Source organism: Bactrocera dorsalis, chromosome 4, assembly GCF_023373825.1.
Source record: "Bactrocera dorsalis isolate Fly_Bdor chromosome 4, ASM2337382v1, whole genome shotgun sequence".
NCBI lineage: Eukaryota > Metazoa > Arthropoda > Insecta > Diptera > Tephritidae > Bactrocera > Bactrocera dorsalis.
Window position 1 is genome coordinate 28,908,302 of NC_064306.1, and position 22,551 is coordinate 28,930,852.

A 22,551-nucleotide genomic window follows, 5' to 3' on the forward strand; every position below is an offset into this window, starting at 1 on the left:
CCTTTTCTTTTATTGTACTACTATGTTAAAAAACTTTCATAAAATTGAAGCCGTCGATGGGTTTTATGTACTGGAAATCTATTTTCCCTCTCGTTTCTGAATTTCTGAGTGAAAAGTTTCGGGATCCCGAATTTTTAATTTAAAAGTTTCGGGATCCCGAAATTAATTTTATACCCAGAACGTACAATATTTTTCTTTGGATGAATTACTATGTTATTTTTCTTGTCGTTTTTCATTCTTATATCCAGATGAGGCATAACTGCTAAGTTTAGTTACTTTCCTTTACTTTTATCGTTCTAGGTACTAACTTACAACAATTTCATAAAATTGAAGCCGTCGATGGGTTTTATGTATTGGAAACATATTTTCTCTCGGGTTTCTGAATTTCTGTTTAAAAAATTTCGGGATCCCGAAACTTTAAAATCGAAAATTCGGGATCCCGACTTTAATTTTATACCCAAAACATAATAATGGTTTTCTTTAGTTGTATTAACATGTACTTTTTCTTGTATTTTTTTCATTCTCGTATCCAGACGAGACATAATTGCTAAGTTTAGAGCTTTCTCCCATACAGTTTTGGTTAATTAGTAATTAATAAGGTAATTTGAAACCTTTCTTAGGGCTTTTCAAATCTGAATTGTTATCTTAAACAGATTGTGATATTATTTAAAAGAAACTCTAATTAATACCCAATTCCAAAATTGTGGGATTCAATGGCGAATACTTTTAATTTTGAAAGCGTTAAAATTTTTAATTTTAAGTTTAATAAACTTTTTACTTTTTTTTAGCTCGAATATAACAAACATTTTGCGCATATTGCAATAAAAAAAATTTAGAATAATTCAAACATGAAACTGACGCAACCCACCTGTATAGCCATTCATGCAGGAGCATGTGTAATCGTCCAACGTTTTGAGGTTACACGAACCGCCATTACGACAGGGCGATGAGTCGCAGGCATTCGGTACACGTATCTCGCATAAAGACTCGGTAAAGCCGAGCGGACATATGCAAGAGATGCCAAGGCGATCAACACGATATGAGGGTTGACAGGTGCCGCCATTTTGGCAGCGCAGCAAACCGGTAAAGCAAGGATTCAGATGTTCACAATATTCGCCGACATAGCGTGAGCTGCAACTGTAATGAGAATAGGAAGAACGTAAGAAAGATATTAGTAAATTGCTAAAGCATACAAAAAATTTCTTAAAAAATAAAAGATATTGGTTATGTGTAGTTATGTAAGTATAGTTATGTATGTTAAGAAATATAGTAAATTTCAAAACCATTACTGTCACTTTGGCATGCCGACACGCTACTTTCTGCTTACAAACAACTCAGTTAAACGCTTTCAAAGTAAATTTTGACCATTCAATTTGTGGTATTCACATTTATTTCCCATAAAACGACACAAAACACATTCTTCACACACACAAATGAAATGCATACTTTCTTTCGAGTTGAACAAAAAGCTTTTGTCCTTCACGCGAACCGGCCCAAATGCATCATGTCTGTTCACCACAAAAATCTGACCTCTTTTCCAATAACCCTTTCTCTTTAGCATAACAAATTATCTTTTCTTAAATTAATCCTCCGAACAGCTGCTGCTTCTCCATTATATACACCTTAAATAATTAATGATGTAAGTCGCTATTTTGTCATTTCCTGTTTTGACACCCAGCACTAAGAATGAATGAGTAGACCGAATCTCGACAATGAAGACACAAAAACCGAACAACAAAAATTCCCTAAACAACCTTTTGAATGCACACGACGAATTACAACAGTTTACCGCTGTGGTTCTTCACTAGAAAGCACAAACAAAAACTGGTTGAGCTGCAACTACAACAAGTTACTAAAATAAGGCTGATACGGATAAAAAAGAATGAAGGAATTATATTTAATGTGCATTGGGCCAAGACGACAAAACGGCAAGAAAAACTGAAAAAGCGGGTACCAAAATGACAAAAAGTAAAAGGCCAGCGCTTTGCACGCCAAGTGTGATAAACAAAAGCGAGTAATAAAAAAAGTATAGCGGCGCTCTTTCGCTATGCCTACCGGAGCATGGGGCAGCGCTGTAAGCGCACTTCTTTGCGACAATTAATAGCTGTAAGCCATGACGCACAGTGGTGCCAGAGCGGAAAAAAAGGATTTTTTTCATCACTCCAAATTTGTACCATCTTTTCAATTTAAGCTAAGAACTAATCAAATAACATTATCCGAATACTTGGGCTTGATATATTCAATGGTTTTTTGTTGGGAGAGCTTCAAAGTCCAAAAAAGTATCAACGCAAAGTTACTCAGAAAAATGTGATTAATATTGCAAAGGTTAAAACTCAAAAGTTAACCATAAAATATCAATTGTAAAGTTTTTATTTATTAAAACCAATATTATAAAGGGTGATTTTTTAAGGGCTTGATAACTTTTTTTAAAAAAAAAACGCATAAAATTTGCAAAATCTCATCGGTTCTTTATTTGAAACGTTAGATTGGTTCATGACATTTACTTTTTGAAGATAATTTCGTTTAAATGTTGACCGCGGCTGCGTCTTAGGTGGTCCATTCGGAAAGTCCAATTTTGGGCAACTTTTTCGAGCATTTCGGCCGGAATAGCCCGAATTTCTTCGGAAATGTTGTCTTCCAAAGCTGGAATAGTTGCTGGCTTATTTCTGTAGACTTTAGACTTGACGTAGCCCCACAAAAAATAGTCTAAAGGCGTTAAATCGCATGATCTTGGTGGCCAACTTACGGGTCCATTTCTTGAGATGAATTGTTGTCCGAAGTTTTCCCTCAAAATGGCCATAGAATCGCGAGCTGTGTGGCATGTAGCGCCATCTTGTTGAAACCACATGTCAACCAAGTTCAGTTCTTCCATTTTTGGCAACAAAAAGTTTGTTAGCATCGAACGATAGCGATCGCCATTCACCGTAACGTTGCGTCCAACAGCATCTTTGAAAAAATACGGTCCAATGATTCCACCAGCGTACAAACCACACCAAACAGTGCATTTTTCGGGATGCATGGGCAGTTCTTGAACGGCTTCTGGTTGCTCTTCACCCCAAATGCGGCAATTTTGCTTATTTACGTAGCCATTCAACCAGAAATGAGCCTCATCGCTGAACAAAATAAAGCGCGAAACACATTTCGAACCGAACACTGATTTTGGTAATAAAATTCAATGATTTGCAAGCGTTGCTCGTTAGTAAGTCTATTCATGATGAAATGTCAAAGCATACTGAGCATCTTTCTCTTTGACACCATGTCTGAAATCCCACGTGATCTGTCAAATGCTAATGCATGAAAATCCTAACCTCAAAAAAATCACCCGTTAGATGTGATTTACATCATCAAATGTATACTTTCTTTTTCAAAATTTTTTTTAAAATGATGTTTTTTCATGGTACAAAAAAATCATATATTTCACAACTTCAACAGAATATAACTATTGTGCGCAGGAGCGCGCAGGTTAGCCACTTACACAAAATAAACTTTAAAATCTCCTTAATCGATAGAAAAAAAATCAGCTGCAATGAGCTGCCAACTCATGAGTAATTAGCATTTTAATCTACTGCAACTGTACCTGATAACAGCGAAAATGCAACTTTTGTGATTATATTATTTATATGGGAGATGGGCGTAATTGTGGGCGGATTTGCTTTATTTTTTCTGGACAAGCTTATATTTACAAAATATTACACTGTAGAAAATTTTGTTACTGTAGGATGATTTTTGATTTTTGTGTTATATGGGAGGTGGGCGTGGTTGTGGGCGGATTTTAACAAAATTTTTTTTTTTCATCTAATTTGGCAATATGAGAGATGTGTGCCAAATTTCAAAGCCCTACCTCGATTCCTTCTATTTTTTGCCGCGGCTTGTATGAAGCGGCACCACTGTGTGACGTTGTTCTCTGATTTTGCTTGTGATGCATATGTATATATTCAAATATATATGTATATGTACATGCGATTGCATTCGTATATTTTCCTAGTATTTTGGTTAACATATCTTTTACGAGCGCATTAAGTGGAGCTCAACGCCTAAAATCACCCAAACACATTAAAGACAAGCGAATGACAAAGTGTATAAAGCCAAGAGAAAGAACCGTGAATAACATATGAATAGAAGTCAAATAGAAAGAGGGTAGTAAGTAAAAGAATAAAAAAGAGAACAACAACAAAGAAGTCTAATATATGAATAAACAAAAATACTCCAGGAAAGCCCGACAGGTGGTACAATCTAAGGGAACGTAAAATATGTAATCAAGTTTGTTCGAAAGAAGTTGTGCCTATATTTTTCTAGAAATGAAAATTTACATATTTTTTGGAGAAAGGAAATACATACTTAGAGATTTTTTACTCAACAGAAATGAAATATTTATATGATTTTAAAGATTTAATAATAAAGAAAAACACATTTCTTTGGCGCAATTCTATTCGATAGTTTTCATCGAAGGCGATAACCTGATTATATGATTGTTCGGAAACATTTTAGTAGGACCACTTTTCTGTGGTCACATACTTCAGGTTTGAAAATACGAAAAATTCATTGCTGTCAGTTTCTGAATATACGACGTATTTTCTACCGTTTTCATTGGTTTTAGAGACCTCTCACAAAACCATTTTGTAAAAGTACTTTAAAGATAATTGTCTCTCAGTTTATAGAACGGACTTATTTTACAACTCGAATAACTCTGAAATTTTCCACTTATAGATGGAATATGATTTAGACAGTATAGGAGATAAACTGTGAGTAAGATCATTATTTTTACACAATTTTTAGGCAGTAATCTCGTATCGCATATCGGCCAAAAGTGTCTTGGGAAGCAAGGCAGTAGAGAAAAGTGTTGCCAAAAGCAAACAACTTCCTTTTTACTGAGTCAAAAAGACATCGAGGACAATGAAATAATGGACAACATTGTTTATACCACGATCTCGAGACTACGCTCTAAGCATCAGAGGTCCCCACTGTATGATACACTGGATTGATCCGAAAGGATGAATATTTTTTTTTAGAGATTTCTTCTATTTTAATGTTTATTTATTGAAATGTCTTTTGAAGGATATGTAAAGGTGCTGGAGGGTTTGTTTAAGGTGATGAGTTGAGAGAGAAATACAATAAATACATATTTAAGTTCAGCTGTTTGCTCCATTTTCACTAATTACATATTTTCCTTGTACTTAAGCATTTCCAATAAGAGCTTCCCTGAAGTTCGCATTTCCTCCATATTTTGTTAAAATAGTATATATAAACATACAACTTTAGACACCAAAAACGCTCCACTCCACCAGTTTCAACATCGACATGCCAAGCTACATGAGTGAGCGACTTTGAGTGTTGCACTGTTTATGTCATTCTGCACGTTCCGCAATTTGATATTCAATAGGCGTGGGATAGTGTGGGAAGCTTACGAGCGGCGGCACAGAGCTCGAGTGTTGTGACAACAAAATGCAGGCAATGAAGTATTTAATTGTCGAGTAAACAAGACCAGGCTAAGCAAAGAAATTTCACTAGCCTGTTTGAGGCAACCAAAATGTGGATATACACATACATATATACATATGTCTATACTCATAGCTAATACAGTTATGTGCCGTATGTGTGACACAAGCTTTGTAGATTAGAGAAAACGAGTTAAAGATGAGTATTGGACATAATTAATTAGCAGATACATAAAAATGCTGTTAACAAGTGCACTTAAGTCGAAACTCCAATAAAAAGTGCTGGCTAACAGCTGCTGAACCCACACAGCGTACCGTTTAATTTTTGCTCATCGACTAACTGTATTTTTTCTACAGCTGTGAATACGCGGCTTGCTGCTGCATGTAGACGCACATTTCTGTAAGTATCGCACGTCCGCATGCGCTGTGCTGCAAAATAAACGCATTCCGCGGCGCTAAATACAGAGTGTGGCGAGTTGAGCTGGACTCAAATATTTGCGCGGATAAGGCTCGGCGAAGAAAAATACAGCCAAACCGAGCCGAACGTTGGCGTTGTTGGTAAGTAAATCAATGAGCGACTGCAATGTGAACAGCAAGCAGCAACAACAACAATTTACAACATACCCCACGGTTGCTGGAAAATTTTCCCCTGAGAAAAATTGTGCAATGTTGCAAGTATGCGCGCGAACAATGCGACAATTTTGTGCGTGCAATTGCATTTTAAGCGCAGCGCCGATAGTAAAATAACAGTGAACGGTACAACGGCAACATTGTTATGCCATAAGTGCGCCATCAGCGTCAATGTGGGCGATTTTAGTGCCATTTAAGCAATGAATAGTCATTAAGGCGCAGAGATTTTGAGGCAAATATCGAAAGTAATTACAATGTAATTATGAAGAAAAGAATATAATAATGATTATTGGAAAAAGTATACAAGTAAATATAAGTAGTGCCTGAACTTGGTATCCTAACAAAACTAAGCTGATGTGGAGCAGCACCAGAAGCTCTGTCAGGATCGGGAAGCACCTCTCCGAGCCATTCTATATCGAACGAGGTTTCAGACAAGGATCCCAATCTAATGATGGAGTAAATAATATGAGCTGCAAAGCTAAATGGAGACAATTTTTTATAAGATCTTCTATTAGATTCCATTAGATCTTTTATTAGAATGTATAGCGGCAAGACAAAATATCTCCTGTCAACAAAGCAACTATAGTCGCACTAGCAGTTTGGCTCACACTCACTGTTGACAGTCATATATTTGAGAATTAATAATTCCGTCTATCTTGGAATCTAATACCAACAATAATCTTGAAATCCAACGCAGAATCACTCTAATCAACAGGTGCTACTTTGGACTGAGAAGGCAGTTGAGAAGTAAAGTTCTCATCCGACGAACAAAGTCCAAACTCGATAAGTCACTCATTATTCCAGTAATGCTACATGGTGTAGACATGAACGCTAACATCAGCTGATGAGCCGGCCTTAGCAGTGTTCGAGGGAAAGGTTTTGCGAAAGATTTATGGTCCTTTGCGTATTGGCAACGGCGAATACCGCAGTCGATGGAACAATGATCTGTACGAGATATACGACGACATTGATATAGTTCATCGAATCAAGAGACCGCGGCTACGCAGGGTAGGTCATGTTGTCCGTATGGAAGAGAACAATCCTGCTTTGAAGGTTTTGGATTTGGCAGTCGCAGGTGGAAGCAGAGGAAGAGGAAGACCTCCACTCCGCTGGAGAGATCAAGTGGATAAGGATCGATATCAGCGGTTCCGACAAATGAGCAGGTTTCTAAAGATAAAAGGACGGGAGAAAAATTTCAAATCGATATCTCAGAAACTGAGGGACTAGTTCGCGTATATTCAGACAAACATCCAGACAGACGGACATCGACTAAGCTGGTTCTTTTATTTGATCATTTATATACATAAATCTTAGATGGTCTCCGATGCTTCTTCATGGCAAACTTAATATCCCCTCTTCAGGGTATAAAATGGCATTTTAAATTTTAATAACTACGTCCGAGTAACTTAAAAAAATCAGAAAAAATATCAATAATTTTGCTTGCCACATGACTTCCACCGTAGGCCAGCAATTTTCCAATTTTCTATTATGATGTGCAAACAAATATTACTCAGCTGACCCGCAGCACCGATGAGGAAACATAAATGTGCTTCCATTTGTGGCCGCACGCATGTGGCATACAACATACATTTGACCTGGAAAAATGTTGCTGCCACCAAGCCACAGCCGGTAGCTAACACTTTCCACAAAAAAGCAAAAAGCCACATTTTCAAATTCCATTTGCATGCGGCATGCGGTCTCTGGCTGGACCATTTGTTGGCAACAAGCAGCTGAGCTTGCGCTCGCCAAGATAAGCGCTTTTGCTAAAAGATCGTAAAACTCGATCCGATCCGATCCAGGTGTAGATCAGTAGCAACGGCGTAAGAAAAAAAACAACAACAACAAAATCTAAGGTTCGCTTACGAAGCGTGGCAGGTTTACAGCAGCTAGTAATCGACAGCTTAGCCTCAGCTGTGCATGTTTATATGTGCATATGTAGGCATATTAGAATGTAGGCGCGCTGTGGCAAGTCCATTTAACCCAGTTAGTTTGGCAGTAGAAATCGTGCACGGTATGCTGGAGCATTCAAAATCTCAGCTGCAACACCAGCGCACTGTTGTAGTTGCATGTATGTATGCGCTAGGCTGCCCGTTGGGCAGTAGTTAAACCTTTCGCTGCAACAACAAACACACTGTCTGTGCGCTGTTGGTAATAGGCGAGCCTTTATCGACCCACTGATCTCTCAGGTTCACATTGACGATCAGGCTCAAGTGCTGGGCACTTTTTCGCCAATTTCAGCTGCTCACCCATTGCCCCTACTGCTGCACATCTTCTCCGCTTTTCACCGCCAACTCTGTGGTGGTGCGGCGTGGAGCGCTACTCGCGTTCGCTGCGCGTTAAAGCGATTGTATGCCGCTGCTGCTACTTGCTGTTAGTTGTGTGGCAAATGCACGTTGTGGCAACTCTATAGTACAAATGTTGTTGCCGCGGTGCTTCTATTTGCTGTCTTTGTTGTTGTTGTTGCATTCATGTATTGGCGCTTGATCATATCGACGATCGTAATCGCGCAGCGGCAACTTGTAAAATTAAATTGCTGGCAAAAATCGAACACACTGCAAAGCGCCACAAGGCAGTGCAACATGAACAACAACAAATACAAAAACAATAAAAGTAGCCACTGCAAGCAAATACAAGCTACAACACCTAATGAATCGCGCGTTGGCCAACATGCGATCATGCCACAAATGCTGTGCTACGAAAAGCGCAAGCTTGCCACAAACACATTTACACATGTTTGCACACATGCAAGCATACAAATAGTAGCATATTGGTGGGAGCTTCTTGGAGTGCAGTTAGTTATTGGCGCGTGTGGTTGTTGCTAGTTGTTGTCATTACCGCTTTTCAACAGCCACATGTGTGAATTACAGTTAGCAGGCAACATTTTCGCTGAGAAATGTTACAATTTTCGCCCGCAGGAGTTGCCACGTAGCAAATTTCGTATATTTATGAGCGTGTCAGCTACGTGTTTATCGCTTGCAACAGCGCCTGTGCAACTTTGTGAAATTAAAGAGATTTTAAAGTTTTGGTAAAATTATTTATTTTTTATTTTTTTATATATTTTTTTATTAAATTTTTCTTTTATAAAATTTCATATAGATATAAAAAGATAATGAAAAATTGTAGAAAAAAATATCAGTTTTATTCCTAATCACCAGCAGCTGCAAGATGAGCATCTAGTATTAGTAAAAAAAACAACATTGCAACACTCAAAGTTACAACAAAAAACACTGAAAACACGCGCCTATCGCCGCAACATCAGCGTTTAAATTAAAAAATTAAACGCTTGTCGCGGCTGCTGTAAAATTAAAATTTCCGATTGCACGCTGTTGATAAGCCCAAATCAAGGCAGTTAACCAAACAACAACAAAAACCAAAAAAACTCAACAAAACAAGATTAAATTGCAAAAGCAATAACATTGCACACACCAAAAGCGATCGCCTGAGCCAAGTGGGTGCAGTGTTGCTTTGCCGCTGCTTTTTTGTTTGCCATTTTCAGCCACGCATTGCGTTGCACGTTGTAAGACTAGTTGCCACCTTGCGCTAGGCACAATTTGATTGTCACTTGCCACATTTAAATGAACTGTCAGCGCGTGTGAGTGTTGTGTTGCAACACAACAACAGCCATGTGGCAGTGAAACGAGCGGCTGGCCGCTTGTCTGACAGTTTGTCACACGGCCGTTAATTTCTGGCGGTTGACAGCATTTTTGTGTCGCGCTTTTTTGCATACCCTTTACTTTTTGCATTACTTATATAATGTGGCGTCGAAAAAGTAGATTGCGTGTTGGTTTTGTTTTTGTATTCGCTTAAAGGTATTACCCACCTTGCGGCATGCGACTGGCTACTTTGTCGTGCAATTGTAGCCGGTGTGCTATATAATGAAAGGCAACTCATTGCCACTGTGCCGTCGGTGAGTGTGCAAAAAAGCGAGGCAGCGAGCGAGTGAGTGGCGCAGCTAATTATGCGAGTCAAGCCGGTGACAAGCGTAGCAGAACGCAGCAATTGAAATATTTTAAGTTTAAAATGAGGAGAACTAACACTTGTATTTATGTGCAACAACTTAAATGCGTAAATAACAACAAATATGTATATGTACATACATTATGACTTACAAGTCAAAAATATCGAACAAAGAATTTGTCTCAAATTTTATATTTCTAACCGTATTTTGTGTGCGGAATCAGTTTTAGCAAAAACACAAGCCTATGAGTGGTTCAAAGACGGTCAAGAGATCGAAGAAATGCCTCTTCAACTGATGCAAATATTGAAAAACTGAAGAATATGGTGCTTGAAAATGGTCTCTCGCGAATTCGAATGATTTTGGTGGATATTTTGGGTATGAAAGGCGTACATGCTCGACTCGTTGCGATAAAACTGACTTTTTTTGTCAAAAAGAGTACTGTAAACAGATCTCTTTGGTCATGCTTGATCGTGCGAATTTCGATCCCACATTCACAGGAGCATCATAACTGCCCATGAGACATGGGCTTATGAGTTTGGTACGCAAGCAAGTCAACAATCATCGGTATGGATGGAAAAACTGAGTCGAAACCAAAAAAAAAAAAAAAAATCGCGCCAAAGCCACTCAAAACACAAGGAGATGCTCGTAATTTTTTCGATTTTCGTGGTTTAGTGCATCATGAATTTTTTCGGGAGGGTCAGACGGTAAATAAGGAGTTCTATAGTATTTGGTCGTACTAAGGCGTTTGCGTGAGAATATCAGTCGAAAATGGTCGGAATTGTCAAGGAAAAATTCATGGATTGCGTGAGAATAACACTCGAAAATGATCGGAATTGTCAAAGAAAATTCATGGATTTTACATGATAATAATGCAAAATCGTATAAGGCACGATTGTGACCGAATTTGAAGCCAAAAGCGTTATGAATACTATCCTTCCTACCTTTATTTACCAGATTTAGTGTGACGTTTTCCTTGTTCCCCAACCGGTTATTAGTCCATTGAATAGATAAAACAAAGTGCTTATGAAAAGTGTTTTGAGGACTGGAAAAATCTTTCCCATAAGTGTATTACATTTGGTGGGGATTACTTTTAAGGTGATAAAATATTTTCGTTTTATTTACAAATTCCTGGAACTTTTTTGTCACAATGTATAACAGAAACTTTGTATCAGTTATTAACACCTAAGCCCACTCTATATTTATTTTATGTTTAAAGGGATCGCTTACCTTCGCTATTTCAGAGAATTGATCTTGGCATATTTTTAATGAATATTTCTAGTTAAGAAAGCATGCCCTATAAACGGTTTGATCGAAAACTTGTTCGTTAGGATACAGCGAACACCAAAAAGGTAGGCGACCCCTCTTAACTGAATTAATTGTACCATAAATATTGTTTTATATTTAAGTTTGCATTTTTTTAATAAAAATATTAGTGTGAAATTCATTTACAAGAAGAAACATCATATTAATGGCAACTCGCGCTCTTTTATAGCATGAATAATTTTGAATTTTCAATGCCTTCAATTTTTACGGATGCGCAGCTTGTAACTGCCTATGACAAGCGCGACTAAAAAGACTTTCATACAACTACAGATACCCTAGCTGGTTACATATATGTATTAATATATACGAATGTACAAACATATAAACATAAGTGTACAGAGAATCCCCAGCAGCTAACAAATCGCAAAACCAATGAGCAGAAGAACTGTGATTGAACGAAGTGATGTGTTGCGCCTTCGCTAGACGGAAAGGATCTAATTTCTAGACAAACAAAACCACAAAAACATATGCAAGTATTATATATATGTAGATAAGCAAATGGAAAATAAGTTGAGAGCAAAACTATTGCGGCTCCACCAGCATCAACACCACCTCAAGCACCACCACCAATACCTAAGCAACCAACGACTGGCATGAAAAATGAAACCGCAACAAATGGAGTTTCTCACGCCGCGCATTCATTGCGCATGCTCGTCTCGTCTATTTAGTACATCAAGTTACGATTTCTTGAAATAATTTTTCAAAATTTACGCGCAGCACATGCAGACATACGCGCATGCCTGGGAGTAGAAGCGTGGTGGGGCAGTTGAGAGCGCACTAAAACAATAAATCATCGGCAGTCGGTGGCGGTGATTTCTTAGTTTAAAGTACTCGCAGTATTAGCCCAATTGATAACTTCGATGTTCGAGGTAGAAGTGTGCTGAGAGCGGACGAGAAAGTTAGAATGCAGAGCAAGTGGCCGGCTGGTTTCAGAGAAAGAAGCGATTGGAGTGAAAATCAGGAAAAGTAGTCGACATAGTCAAGCTAAAGCGCTGGTTAGTTGTATAGGTATCCAACGCCCGTGGTCAATGGCACTTTAGTTACTAGTGGACAAACCCAGCAATGCCGCAGGGTGGCTATATTGCTTACTATACTCTTCTTGTACGGAGTTACAGCTGCGTGAACGTCATTAGCTGAGTAAAAAATAGTTCTTCGATATAAATTCGAAAAAAATATTTACATATATGGAATGGATTTTCATCAAGATTACGACCTCTGTGAATATTTAAATTTTTAATTTGGAATTCTGGGCACTAAAAGAACTTTAATTGAGTTGAGTTGGATTGAATTGGGTTGAGTTGAGTTGGGTTAAGTTGAGTTGAGTTGACTTCCAACTTTATACAAAAACTTCGATATTTAAATATACCAAAAATCGAAATTGTGAGAAAGAAAAAAATTTAAAAGAGTTGTTATGGGATCAAATTCGCCCAATATTGTTTTTGAGGTTGAATAAAATTTCCTTTGGAATAAATTTTAGAGGTTATGTTGTCATTCTACTTCCATAAGTAAATATGAATAATATATAAAAGTATTAATAAATAAATCAAAAAATTTTAAGCCTTCACAAAGCAAGTACAAAGCCCAGGGCACTACTTTGCACCCAACTAGAGCACAATGCAAAACGAAAGGCAAACCCCAAAGGCTCAAATGACAAAAAGAATTCCAAAGCCTGCGGTTTTGCGCAAAACCAATGACATTTTTCAGCGGCTGCTTGAGGACAGTCACATTAAATTGCCAATGCGGTGAGCATAAAAATAGCAACCGAAAACTAGCAGAAGACGAATGCGTTGAGCTAGAATAGCAACAGTGCGTGGTGCAACAACAATTTGCAGCTTTTACTGTCTCATCTTTGGCCACCACAATTACAGCGAGTGCAGTAGGCAGCCAAGCCGGCAGCAAGCCAAGCGACCTGTTGCACTCCAACACGCCAGCAACACAACTCATACGCTCCCAGCAGCCGACACAGCCGACAGCCGACATGCAGCAGCCACAATAACAATCACGTCCCCAGACGCAGGCAGGCAATACGAACTCGCTAAATAAGTATGGCGCAGTGGCCGCCTTGCTGATAGACTAACTGCCATGGCGATTGGGAAAAGCGCGCACGCGTGTTTGGCTCTACGCATGCGCTGAATTAATGCAGCTGCCGAAGACAGCAGCGGCAGCAATTGTCTATGAGCTGCTCTTAACTTATGTGGCGCAGCTTGAATTGCGAGCAATTGCTGCCGTGCTGTGGCTAATGCTGATGCTGTGTTGTCGGCTAGTGCAGTCGTCTGCAGCAATTGCTGTTGATCGTCGACTACTGTTGCATTGGCTGTCGAGTGATTTGATTTGTAAACGACCAACGTGAGAACTAATAAATGTGTTTTTGATTTGTTGACTCCACACCGCAAACGAAGACGTATATAGAGTGGTAAAAAATATAAAACTTGCAATCAACTGACCCCACTGAGGAGGCTGACTGACTGAACTACAATACTACGACCGCGAACTGGGCGCACATTCGATATCCTCTCAGCTATGGCTGACTGCTTATGAGCGCTCACCACATTTACGATCGTCTAGCGTTATTAAATGTTGACCGCATTCATTTTACTAGGACTAAGCCACAGGCCACCAACACTACACCACTACTAAGCTAGCAAAACGCATGAAATGTGGCAAATCGAAGAAAATATGAAACACACTTCGACGATCGTTGGGTGATCGAACGATCGCGATCGCACAAAAGATTAGTGGCCTAAGTAATGGTACGCTGAAAAGCGGCATTAGGTGAGCTTATTGGGAAATTAACAATAAATTGTATGTCTGCAACTAACTATACACACACAAACAAAAATATCTACATTTGTACGATCGCTTATAGCAATCGGTAAGTGATCGCGTCGCTGAAAAGCTACTCAATGAGTTGGTTGGAGTATGGCTTTGCGGCGCAGTTGCAAGGCGAGCAAGCGTCTGTCACTAAATACTGCCAAGTTAGCGGTTATTGCACAGTTGCATTTCGTGCGCGCAATAAGTTTTGAAATGCCTGCACACATGCAGATTTATGAGTCCACAGTGGAGTGGCATAAATGGTCCGAATTAAATCGAAATAAAAACTCACAAATAATAAATTGTGCACAATAAATGACCCGAATGTTTTTTTTAATGTATTTAAGCAGCCAGACATGACCGGTCCAGCGAAGATGGATAGCTGACGTCGGCCAGCGTCGACAGCGAGTTGAGAGGCTGGCTCACAATGTGCGCTTTATAAACAATAAATTTCGACTTTTGCTCCATGATTTGTTTATGGAAATTGAAAGTAGGTATATTAAGCGGCTTTTGCAATCAAAATTGATTTTCACTGCATTTTATTATAGTTATATGACTTGCAATTTATTGCTCTTTCGGCGCAATATTTATTAAATTGTAACTCATTGTTGCATATATTTTTTAGATTTTATCGTAAATACTAAATTTGCATGTGAATTATGAGCGGCAGCATAACGGTTTTATAGTTTTGGTCGGCATTATGCCTATTTTGTTGACGTGTCTGCTCTTGTAAGCGGTATGTAGGCATATAGGGGGTTGCCAAAAAGCGATATATTATACTATTACTGATTTATTTGAAGAGAAAAAAATTATAAATATTTTCAAGAAAATTAAAAATGAAATAAAATTCGTTGAAAACAATATATTAACCTGAAACTACATTGGTTTATTGCCTTCAGTTCTTAAGTGAGAACAATTTTACATTGATGCAAGCCCAACTCCTTTCTCAAAATTCCCCAGATTGTGGTTTGAGACACTTTCATTTCCTGAGAACGTCTTGGAATCGACAAATTGTGACTCCCACAACTTTAAACCATTTTTTCTCCAAGTATAGTTTTCAGAATCAGTGAAGAGAATTACTTCGAAACGGTTGAACCAGTTGACTTTCAATTTTCATACGACCTTCGTACAAATATTTGTTATGTAATCATTGAAGGCATAAGATTTGTGATAATAAATTCAAATTAGCCAGTCTGAAGTGTAAATATATTCACAAAAAATTCTGTTTTGGGAGCAGCCACATTTTTCCAAACATTAAACATTTGACTAAGCTTTCCATAATTTTTCCTTAGATCATTAGCTGTATTCATCTATTGTAATATTTTATTTTTACTTTTGACATATTTTAAGGCAGAAAAATTTCCCTCACCAACAGACTCTAATTTTCTGAGGTTCTCCTGGAGATTGGCTACAGGATCAAGGTAATACAAATTCCGTAAATGCACATGCTTTATTTAACAATTAGATATGCCGCCGTTTCAAAAAAATAGTAATAAAAGTTGCAAAAAACTCTTCTGACGTAGCAGTAGATAAAACTAATTAACAGTTAGTTGCTAAACATTGATTTAAAATATCTTATAAATCTTAAAAAAAGTAGTTTCGAATTTCCATAGTTTTCAGAAATCTAAGCACAGAAAAAGTAATTTCGAACTTAAATAGTTTTCAGAAATATTTACTAAGCACACAATATGAACTTCAAGAAAATTCCAGCAATGATTGATTTGAGTGAATGTTCTTGGTGTCGATACAAAACACTCAGTTTACTAAAGAAAACTCACGGTGTCGTAAGAGGACCTATCCAAGCTTTAAACTACTAAGCGTTGCTAAGAAGTGGTTTGTGTCTCTGATCTCTTATGCCATATAATAGTGAAAGGAAATATTAAAGTGCTCATTTCTGAAGCAATAATAAATCTATGCAGGTGCTAAGGTGACTTTCTTTGCAGAAGATTCGTTGCGAATGTTGGAAAAAGCTTACGTTGATTGAAAAACACCAACCTACAAGTGGTACAAAGCCTTCAAAGATGGTCAAGAGATTGTTGAAGGCATACCTCGTTCTGGACGACCTTTGAGCTCTTCAACTGCTGAAATATTAAAAAAGAAGGATATGATGCTTGAAAATCGTCAGGCAAGTGTTAGAAAGAAGGCAAGAGAGCTCAAAATCTCTCGTGAGTCCGTTCGAATGATTTTGGGGGATATTTTAGGTATGAAACGGGTTTTTGCTTGACTCTTTCCGATAAAGTTGAATTTTTTTCACAAAGAGTACGACCTATTTTAAGCCACAAACAACAATGAATATCATCGATCAATCATCGTATTCACCAGATTTGGCTTCGTGTGATTTTTTCTCGTTCTACAAACTGAAATTGTCGCTCCATTGAATCCATTTTCGAAAAGATAGAGCAAAATTCGAAGGCGACCCCAAAAAAGTGAATGTCAGAAAAGTCCTTCGAGAACTGGAAAAATCGTTGGCATAAGTACATATGTTACATCTGGTGGGGAAAACTTTGAAGGCCACAAAATAAATATTGACGAAATTAAATATTTTGGCTTTTATTTACATTTTCCGTGTACTTTTTTTGTCATAATGTATGACAAAAATAAGTGTTACTATTAATTAAATTAGAATTTGTCCAGAAAATAAAATAAATAATTAAAATGTCATAAAAAATCGACATAAAAACCCAAGTGTGCGTTGTAGATTTACAAAAATAAATGATTGCTATATAAAATGTGTACAAAGTAGTTGTCACAACTGCCTACCCTTTAGTGTAGAGAAGTCATACACTGTGTGGAATGCAACATTAACTATTCTGCATTAAACACACCCCGCTCACTCATGTGATCTTAGCACTTTGAAACTCCAAACCGTAAGAAGTTACAAACGCGCGTGTCTACTAGCCAATTCTGGTCACGTTTCGAACTGTCATTGTATGCAGAAGGCGAAGGTGGATGTTGGCGGCGAGTACATGACATTTGGTGAGCAAATGCCCTGTGGGAAAAAGAACAGCAATGGAGAAAAACTATCGATGGCGAAATAAAATGGCAGTAAAGACTTTCACTAAAGCGGTAGGAGGGTTTAGATAAGAAAGTACATGAAAAACGATTGAGAGAGAGATCAAATAAGCGTTATTTTTCTTTAAACAGTTATTTCATTTTGTGTTTCAATAAAGCGGAGAACACTGTAGTTTGCATTCTATCTTTATATTTTGGTGAAAATATATGAACTCAATCGTCAATGTTAGTGCCGCAGCGCGAACCAAATCGTTATTGCGTCTGATTGGCTGATTGAGAGCGGCTGACTAACTAACTAGACGGCTGACTGTCTGCCCGACACGCGGGCGGGCAATCCCTGCAGCGCAATAATTGCGCTTTACAACCATTTTTCGTAGCATAAATTGTTGTGTTTCAGACTTTGTCTTTTGGGAGCAACAATTACGACTGCATTTTTGTTGCTTATCTGCACTTTGCTGTAAGCAATCAAATGCCAGCGCTACGCCAACGCATGCGCAAATGGTCATATGTTTGGCGAATAAAAGCAAATCTTGAGTGCATTGCCAAAGTATGGGCAATAAGCAACGGCAATGCAATTGTCATGTACGAGCATGCATGCCGGTGCTTTTGCGTGCCTCCCACTGTTGCAACAACGCCAAAGCCAAGTTTTCAAACTGCATTAGCAAGACAACAACAATTGTAGGCGCTGTTAGTAGCAGCGCTCGCTGTGTGTGTGCAATTAATCTCGCTGGTAGTAATTCACAGCTGGTCTGCGGCTGCGCGGACACGCTACAAGTTGTGCGCCGCGCTTGCGCATAAGCGCATGTATGCTTAGCTGCACTCCAGCAACAATTACAATTATCATAAATAATTTTGGTGTGTTTATTGAAATTACGTTGTATTTATTTTTTATATAGCAGCCAAAAAATTAAAATTAAAATAAAATAAAAAAATATGTTTTTTTGGGCTTAGCTGCCTTGCGCTTTTCCACTAACCGCAAGCGCTTTTAATCAGCATTTTATATTTTATGCGCCGCTATTTCTTATTTACGAGTATTTATTTCGGGTTTCATGTGAATTTATGATTTTTCCATAATTTCGGTTTATGGCGTCTTTAACTTTGGCAACTTTAAATGCATGGCCGCGCGTCAAATCCAGACACGCACGCATACATACACATCCAACATATATCCGAAGCATGTATGTTTGTATATAAAGCTGTATATGCTCGTTGATTTTCGTACATCGTACATAAATAAAAATCAGGTATTTATGACGCCGGCGTGAGTGTATTTAAATGATGTCCGCCGTCGGCTGATTACCGTCGCTGCGCCTGCGTAATTTCCCTCATATTAAAATGTGTGAACTTATTGTGGCGGCCACCAGCACTAACTACTCGTATGGCTTGACCCAACGTGCGTGTTGCCAGCTTATTTTTTTGCATTCTTTTTTGTTGTACCTCTTAAATGGCACCTGAGAAAGACAACTGGTCTATCTTGTATGAGCGAGTTTTACATATTTACCGTACTTTTTTACACAAGCATACGACGATCATTCTTGTCAGTGATATTGGTGATAACGAGCACAATTTATAGGAATTGCAGTGAGTGATATCAAAAGTTATGCGCTACCACTTTCGCGGTGAAAGGCACATAAAATGAAATATTAATAGTCTTAGCGATCTTGAGATTGTAAGCTGGATTTTGGGAGATACGTGAAAATATGAGATTGTAAGTTGAATTTCGGGAAATATGTGAAAATGTGTACATATTATGAATTTTATATATATATTTTTTGGAAGCAGTTATTTTGCAGCTCGCAACCACATGATTCTATAACTATTTACTCTACAATTCAGAGCTTTTTGCCAAAACCATGTCAGTAATTCATTCAAAATTTAAATTGTAAACCTAAATTATTTCATTGAAAAAAAATGATATTTATAAAAAAAAGGATTCTGAAGTCAAAGTTTAAATGAAATATTTAAAATTTAATATAGATTATATTAAATATTTATTCGCTTTTAACTGACTCCTAAGAATTATAAATTTGATTTCACTAGCTATTTGATCGAATAATGATTTTTTTATTAATTTTTCTATAAACTTGCTAAAAATTTACAAATCAGCACTTAAAACTTAAATCCAACAATTATAAATAGTTCTGTACTAATATTTTCATAATTTTCAAGTCTTACAGCCTTATTCATAAGTCAACATTAACAATTGATATATCAACTAACCTCTTTACTCATAATTCAAAAAGATTAATTCATAATCCATAATAGTAATCTCTAATTTTAAGTCAAATAAGCTAGTTCATAAGTCAAAATGAACAATTATTTATTCAATTAAAAATCTTAGATCATAATTCGAAAAGATTAGTTTATAATTTATAACCATAATATCTAATTTAAGCCAAATTTCATAAGTCAAAATGAATAACTAGTAAATCTGCTAAAAATATTGGATCATAATTTGAAAAGATTAGTTAGTAATTTATAATCGTAATCTTTAATTTGAAGTCAAATAAGTTAATTCTTAAGTCAAGATTATTAATTAATAAATCAAGTAAACTCCCTAGTCATAACTCAAAAGGATTAATTCATAGCTTATAATCGCAATCTCTAATTTCAAGTCAAATAAATTAATTCATAAGTCAAAATCAACAATTAGTAAATCGGTTAGAAAATTTAGATCATAATTTCAAAAGATTAATTCATAATTTATAATCGTAATTTCTAATTTTAAGTGAAATAAGTCAATTCATAAGGCAAAATTAAAAATTAGTAAGTTTATTAAAAATCTTAGATCATAATTTAAAAAGATTAATTCCCAATTAATAATCATAATCTCTAATTTTATTTTTATTTACTCATTATGTATAATTCATCATTAAATTTTAATTCTTTAAGTTTCTTTCATAAATCCTGAAGAAAATTGCTGATTTATAATGCATGAATCAAAACTCTTCAAAAAATACTGCCAGTCAATAAATCCTAATTCATAGAAACTAGCTCGTTAACAACATAATTCAATGTAAATATTCGTAAGTCATTGCTTTTGATTTACAAATCGTTAATTGTGAAAGTAAAAATCTTATAAGCTATACTTGAAAACTAATAAATCTTAATTCACAATTAATCACTCATAAATCAAAATGCAGTTATAAGACAGTTAATAAGTCATTGCGTGCTATTTATAATAACAACAATCAAAACATATAAACTACAATCGAAATTTGATAAATTTTAATTCACAATTAATCATGAATGAAAATTCAAATCTAATTCACTTAATAAGTCAGTCTTAAGCCATAGCTTTACAATTACTATTGATCAATTATAATTCGTTGTAATTATTTTTAATTAAAAGAAAGTTTTGAAAATCATTCCGAAAACCTTGTATAATGACACAAAAATATGGGTGGGTGCATTCTGCATTTTAATCAGCCTAAATCATCTTCTTTCAGCCAAAGGTTAGACCAGCTCCATCCAGAAAACACACAAAAAACTCTCAAATGAACTTACATATGCATATTTGAATAGTAAAAAATGAGAATTCCATTCGCAAAGAAGCTGGAGCAATCACTTTGCGGCAACCGTAGAATTTCAATTAGTCAAAGTCTGCGTCTTGCCACTTAAAACAACAAAAGATTGTGCAGCAAAAACGTAATAAAGCGCCGAGTTGCAGCCAAAACAAAAAATAAATTTTAAGTGCTGCTTTTAGTGGCAGCTAAGCATGTGGCGCGCGGTTATAGCCAAAAAGGAGCACGAATCACCACAGCGCATTGAAGTTGCACAGTGTGGTGGACGGCGCATGTGTGCGAGAGCGAACGCAAATGAAAAAAAAAAAACAAATAGTTGGATATGGAATTCTTGCTGAAAGCACAGTAGCTGCAAGAAAACGGCATACAAGCGCAGCGCGTCTTGTTGGTGGCAACATAAAAGCGTATGCAACAGTCATTAGAGGGCCACAAAGAACGCTGATGACCAAAAAAAAAAAGTAAATAAATAGAAAAGAATACTGCAACACCCACCAAACATATATATGAGTATATATAAGTGTACATATTACAATGTTGTACATAAAAAATGATCAGGTAAGTTATTGAAGCTGGTAGCCGATAGATTAATGTGTCGCGGTTAGTTAAAAAAATATTCAAAACTATGAAAAATATGTTAGTTTTACTTTTAAAATATATTCCTGCATTCAAAACCTCTATTCTATCGTCTTACTCTCTTCTTATTTCCTCTCTCCTGTCACGTCCTACCCATGTACGTTCATAAGTCAGAGTAAAGTTCGCATTTCAGGAAGTGCAAAGCACTGGCCTCAACATGCAGCGGGGTTTGTATGGCTGTGTGCTAAAATAAGCCAAGAAAATATTTACACTTCCCACATGCCGTCACACACTTGCCTGCACAGATACACACACCTACAAGCGCTTTAACAGCTACAACAATTTTCACAATTTGTTATCAAACCACAGGCCCACCACTTCATTCAGCGATCTTGCTGCGATCCGCGCCGCGTTCGTCTCCTCCACAAGCAGCGCGGCAGGCAGTTTGTCTTCCCATTAAGTACAGCAAACCATTCTGACCCGCCGCCACCAACACACATTTGTAGCGCGTCCGCAACAAACGATCGATCTATCGATCGCACACAGATCACTTTGTATGGGTGTGTGAGTGTTGCACTCTTAACGTTGCTGTGCCATTAACTCTGTACGGCGCAGTGCGCTCGCCGGCCAAACAATGCCATCAACTGTTTGCTTTTCTATTTCACATGCACCACTCCTGCTGACTGCTGCTTGCCGCCGCTGCAACTATGTGGTGTTGACTTTGTTGCAATTATCACATCGTATTGATCGCGAATGTCTTGCGGTTGCTGAACTGTCTCATGCCATGCTTTCGACTGCAACTCTCTGTGGCTTTTAGTGTGTTGACAGCGTTGGCGTTTTGGGTGAAATGCAGCACTCACCAAGCCACAAGTCGTACAACAACAAAACAAACAATAGTTTTAGACTAGCAACCGCGATTGTAACAAGGCAAAAGCTTTGTCTAACTACAGGCGACGCTTATCGCACCCATACGCCGACGTCGCGTCGTTGCTCCATAATGTTGCTTGTGGTCCGTTCGTTTTGCGGTAACATCTCTGGCTGCATCATCGGCGGCCGCATTTCCATTGCTGTCGCCATTGTTGATTGTCGCCACTTAGTGATCACTGATCGCAGTTAATTTCAAACGCTAATAGCGATCTTCGATCTCTTCATATATATATATAAGGGTATGATGCCGTGGCGTGATGAACTGGGAAGCGCGCAGCGTGCAATATGGCGATGACATCAAGGGTTTCCCGTTAAGCGCAAAGCACGAGAAATTGCAACTGAGTGATTCTGGGTTGTC

At 37.4% G+C, this 22,551-nt stretch overlaps 1 protein-coding gene across 1 annotated transcript in view; it reads right to left on the reverse strand.

The window, feature by feature from the left end:
* The window catches only part of LOC105233530 (neurogenic locus Notch protein), a 165,780-nt gene that overhangs the window by 61,372 nt on the left and 81,857 nt on the right, over positions 1-22,551 (reverse strand). Inside the window, exon 3 of the mRNA XM_049456567.1 lies at positions 869-1,137. Coding sequence (XP_049312524.1) covers positions 869-1,137 — 269 coding nt within the window. The remainder of the gene's footprint in view (positions 1-868; positions 1,138-22,551) is intronic.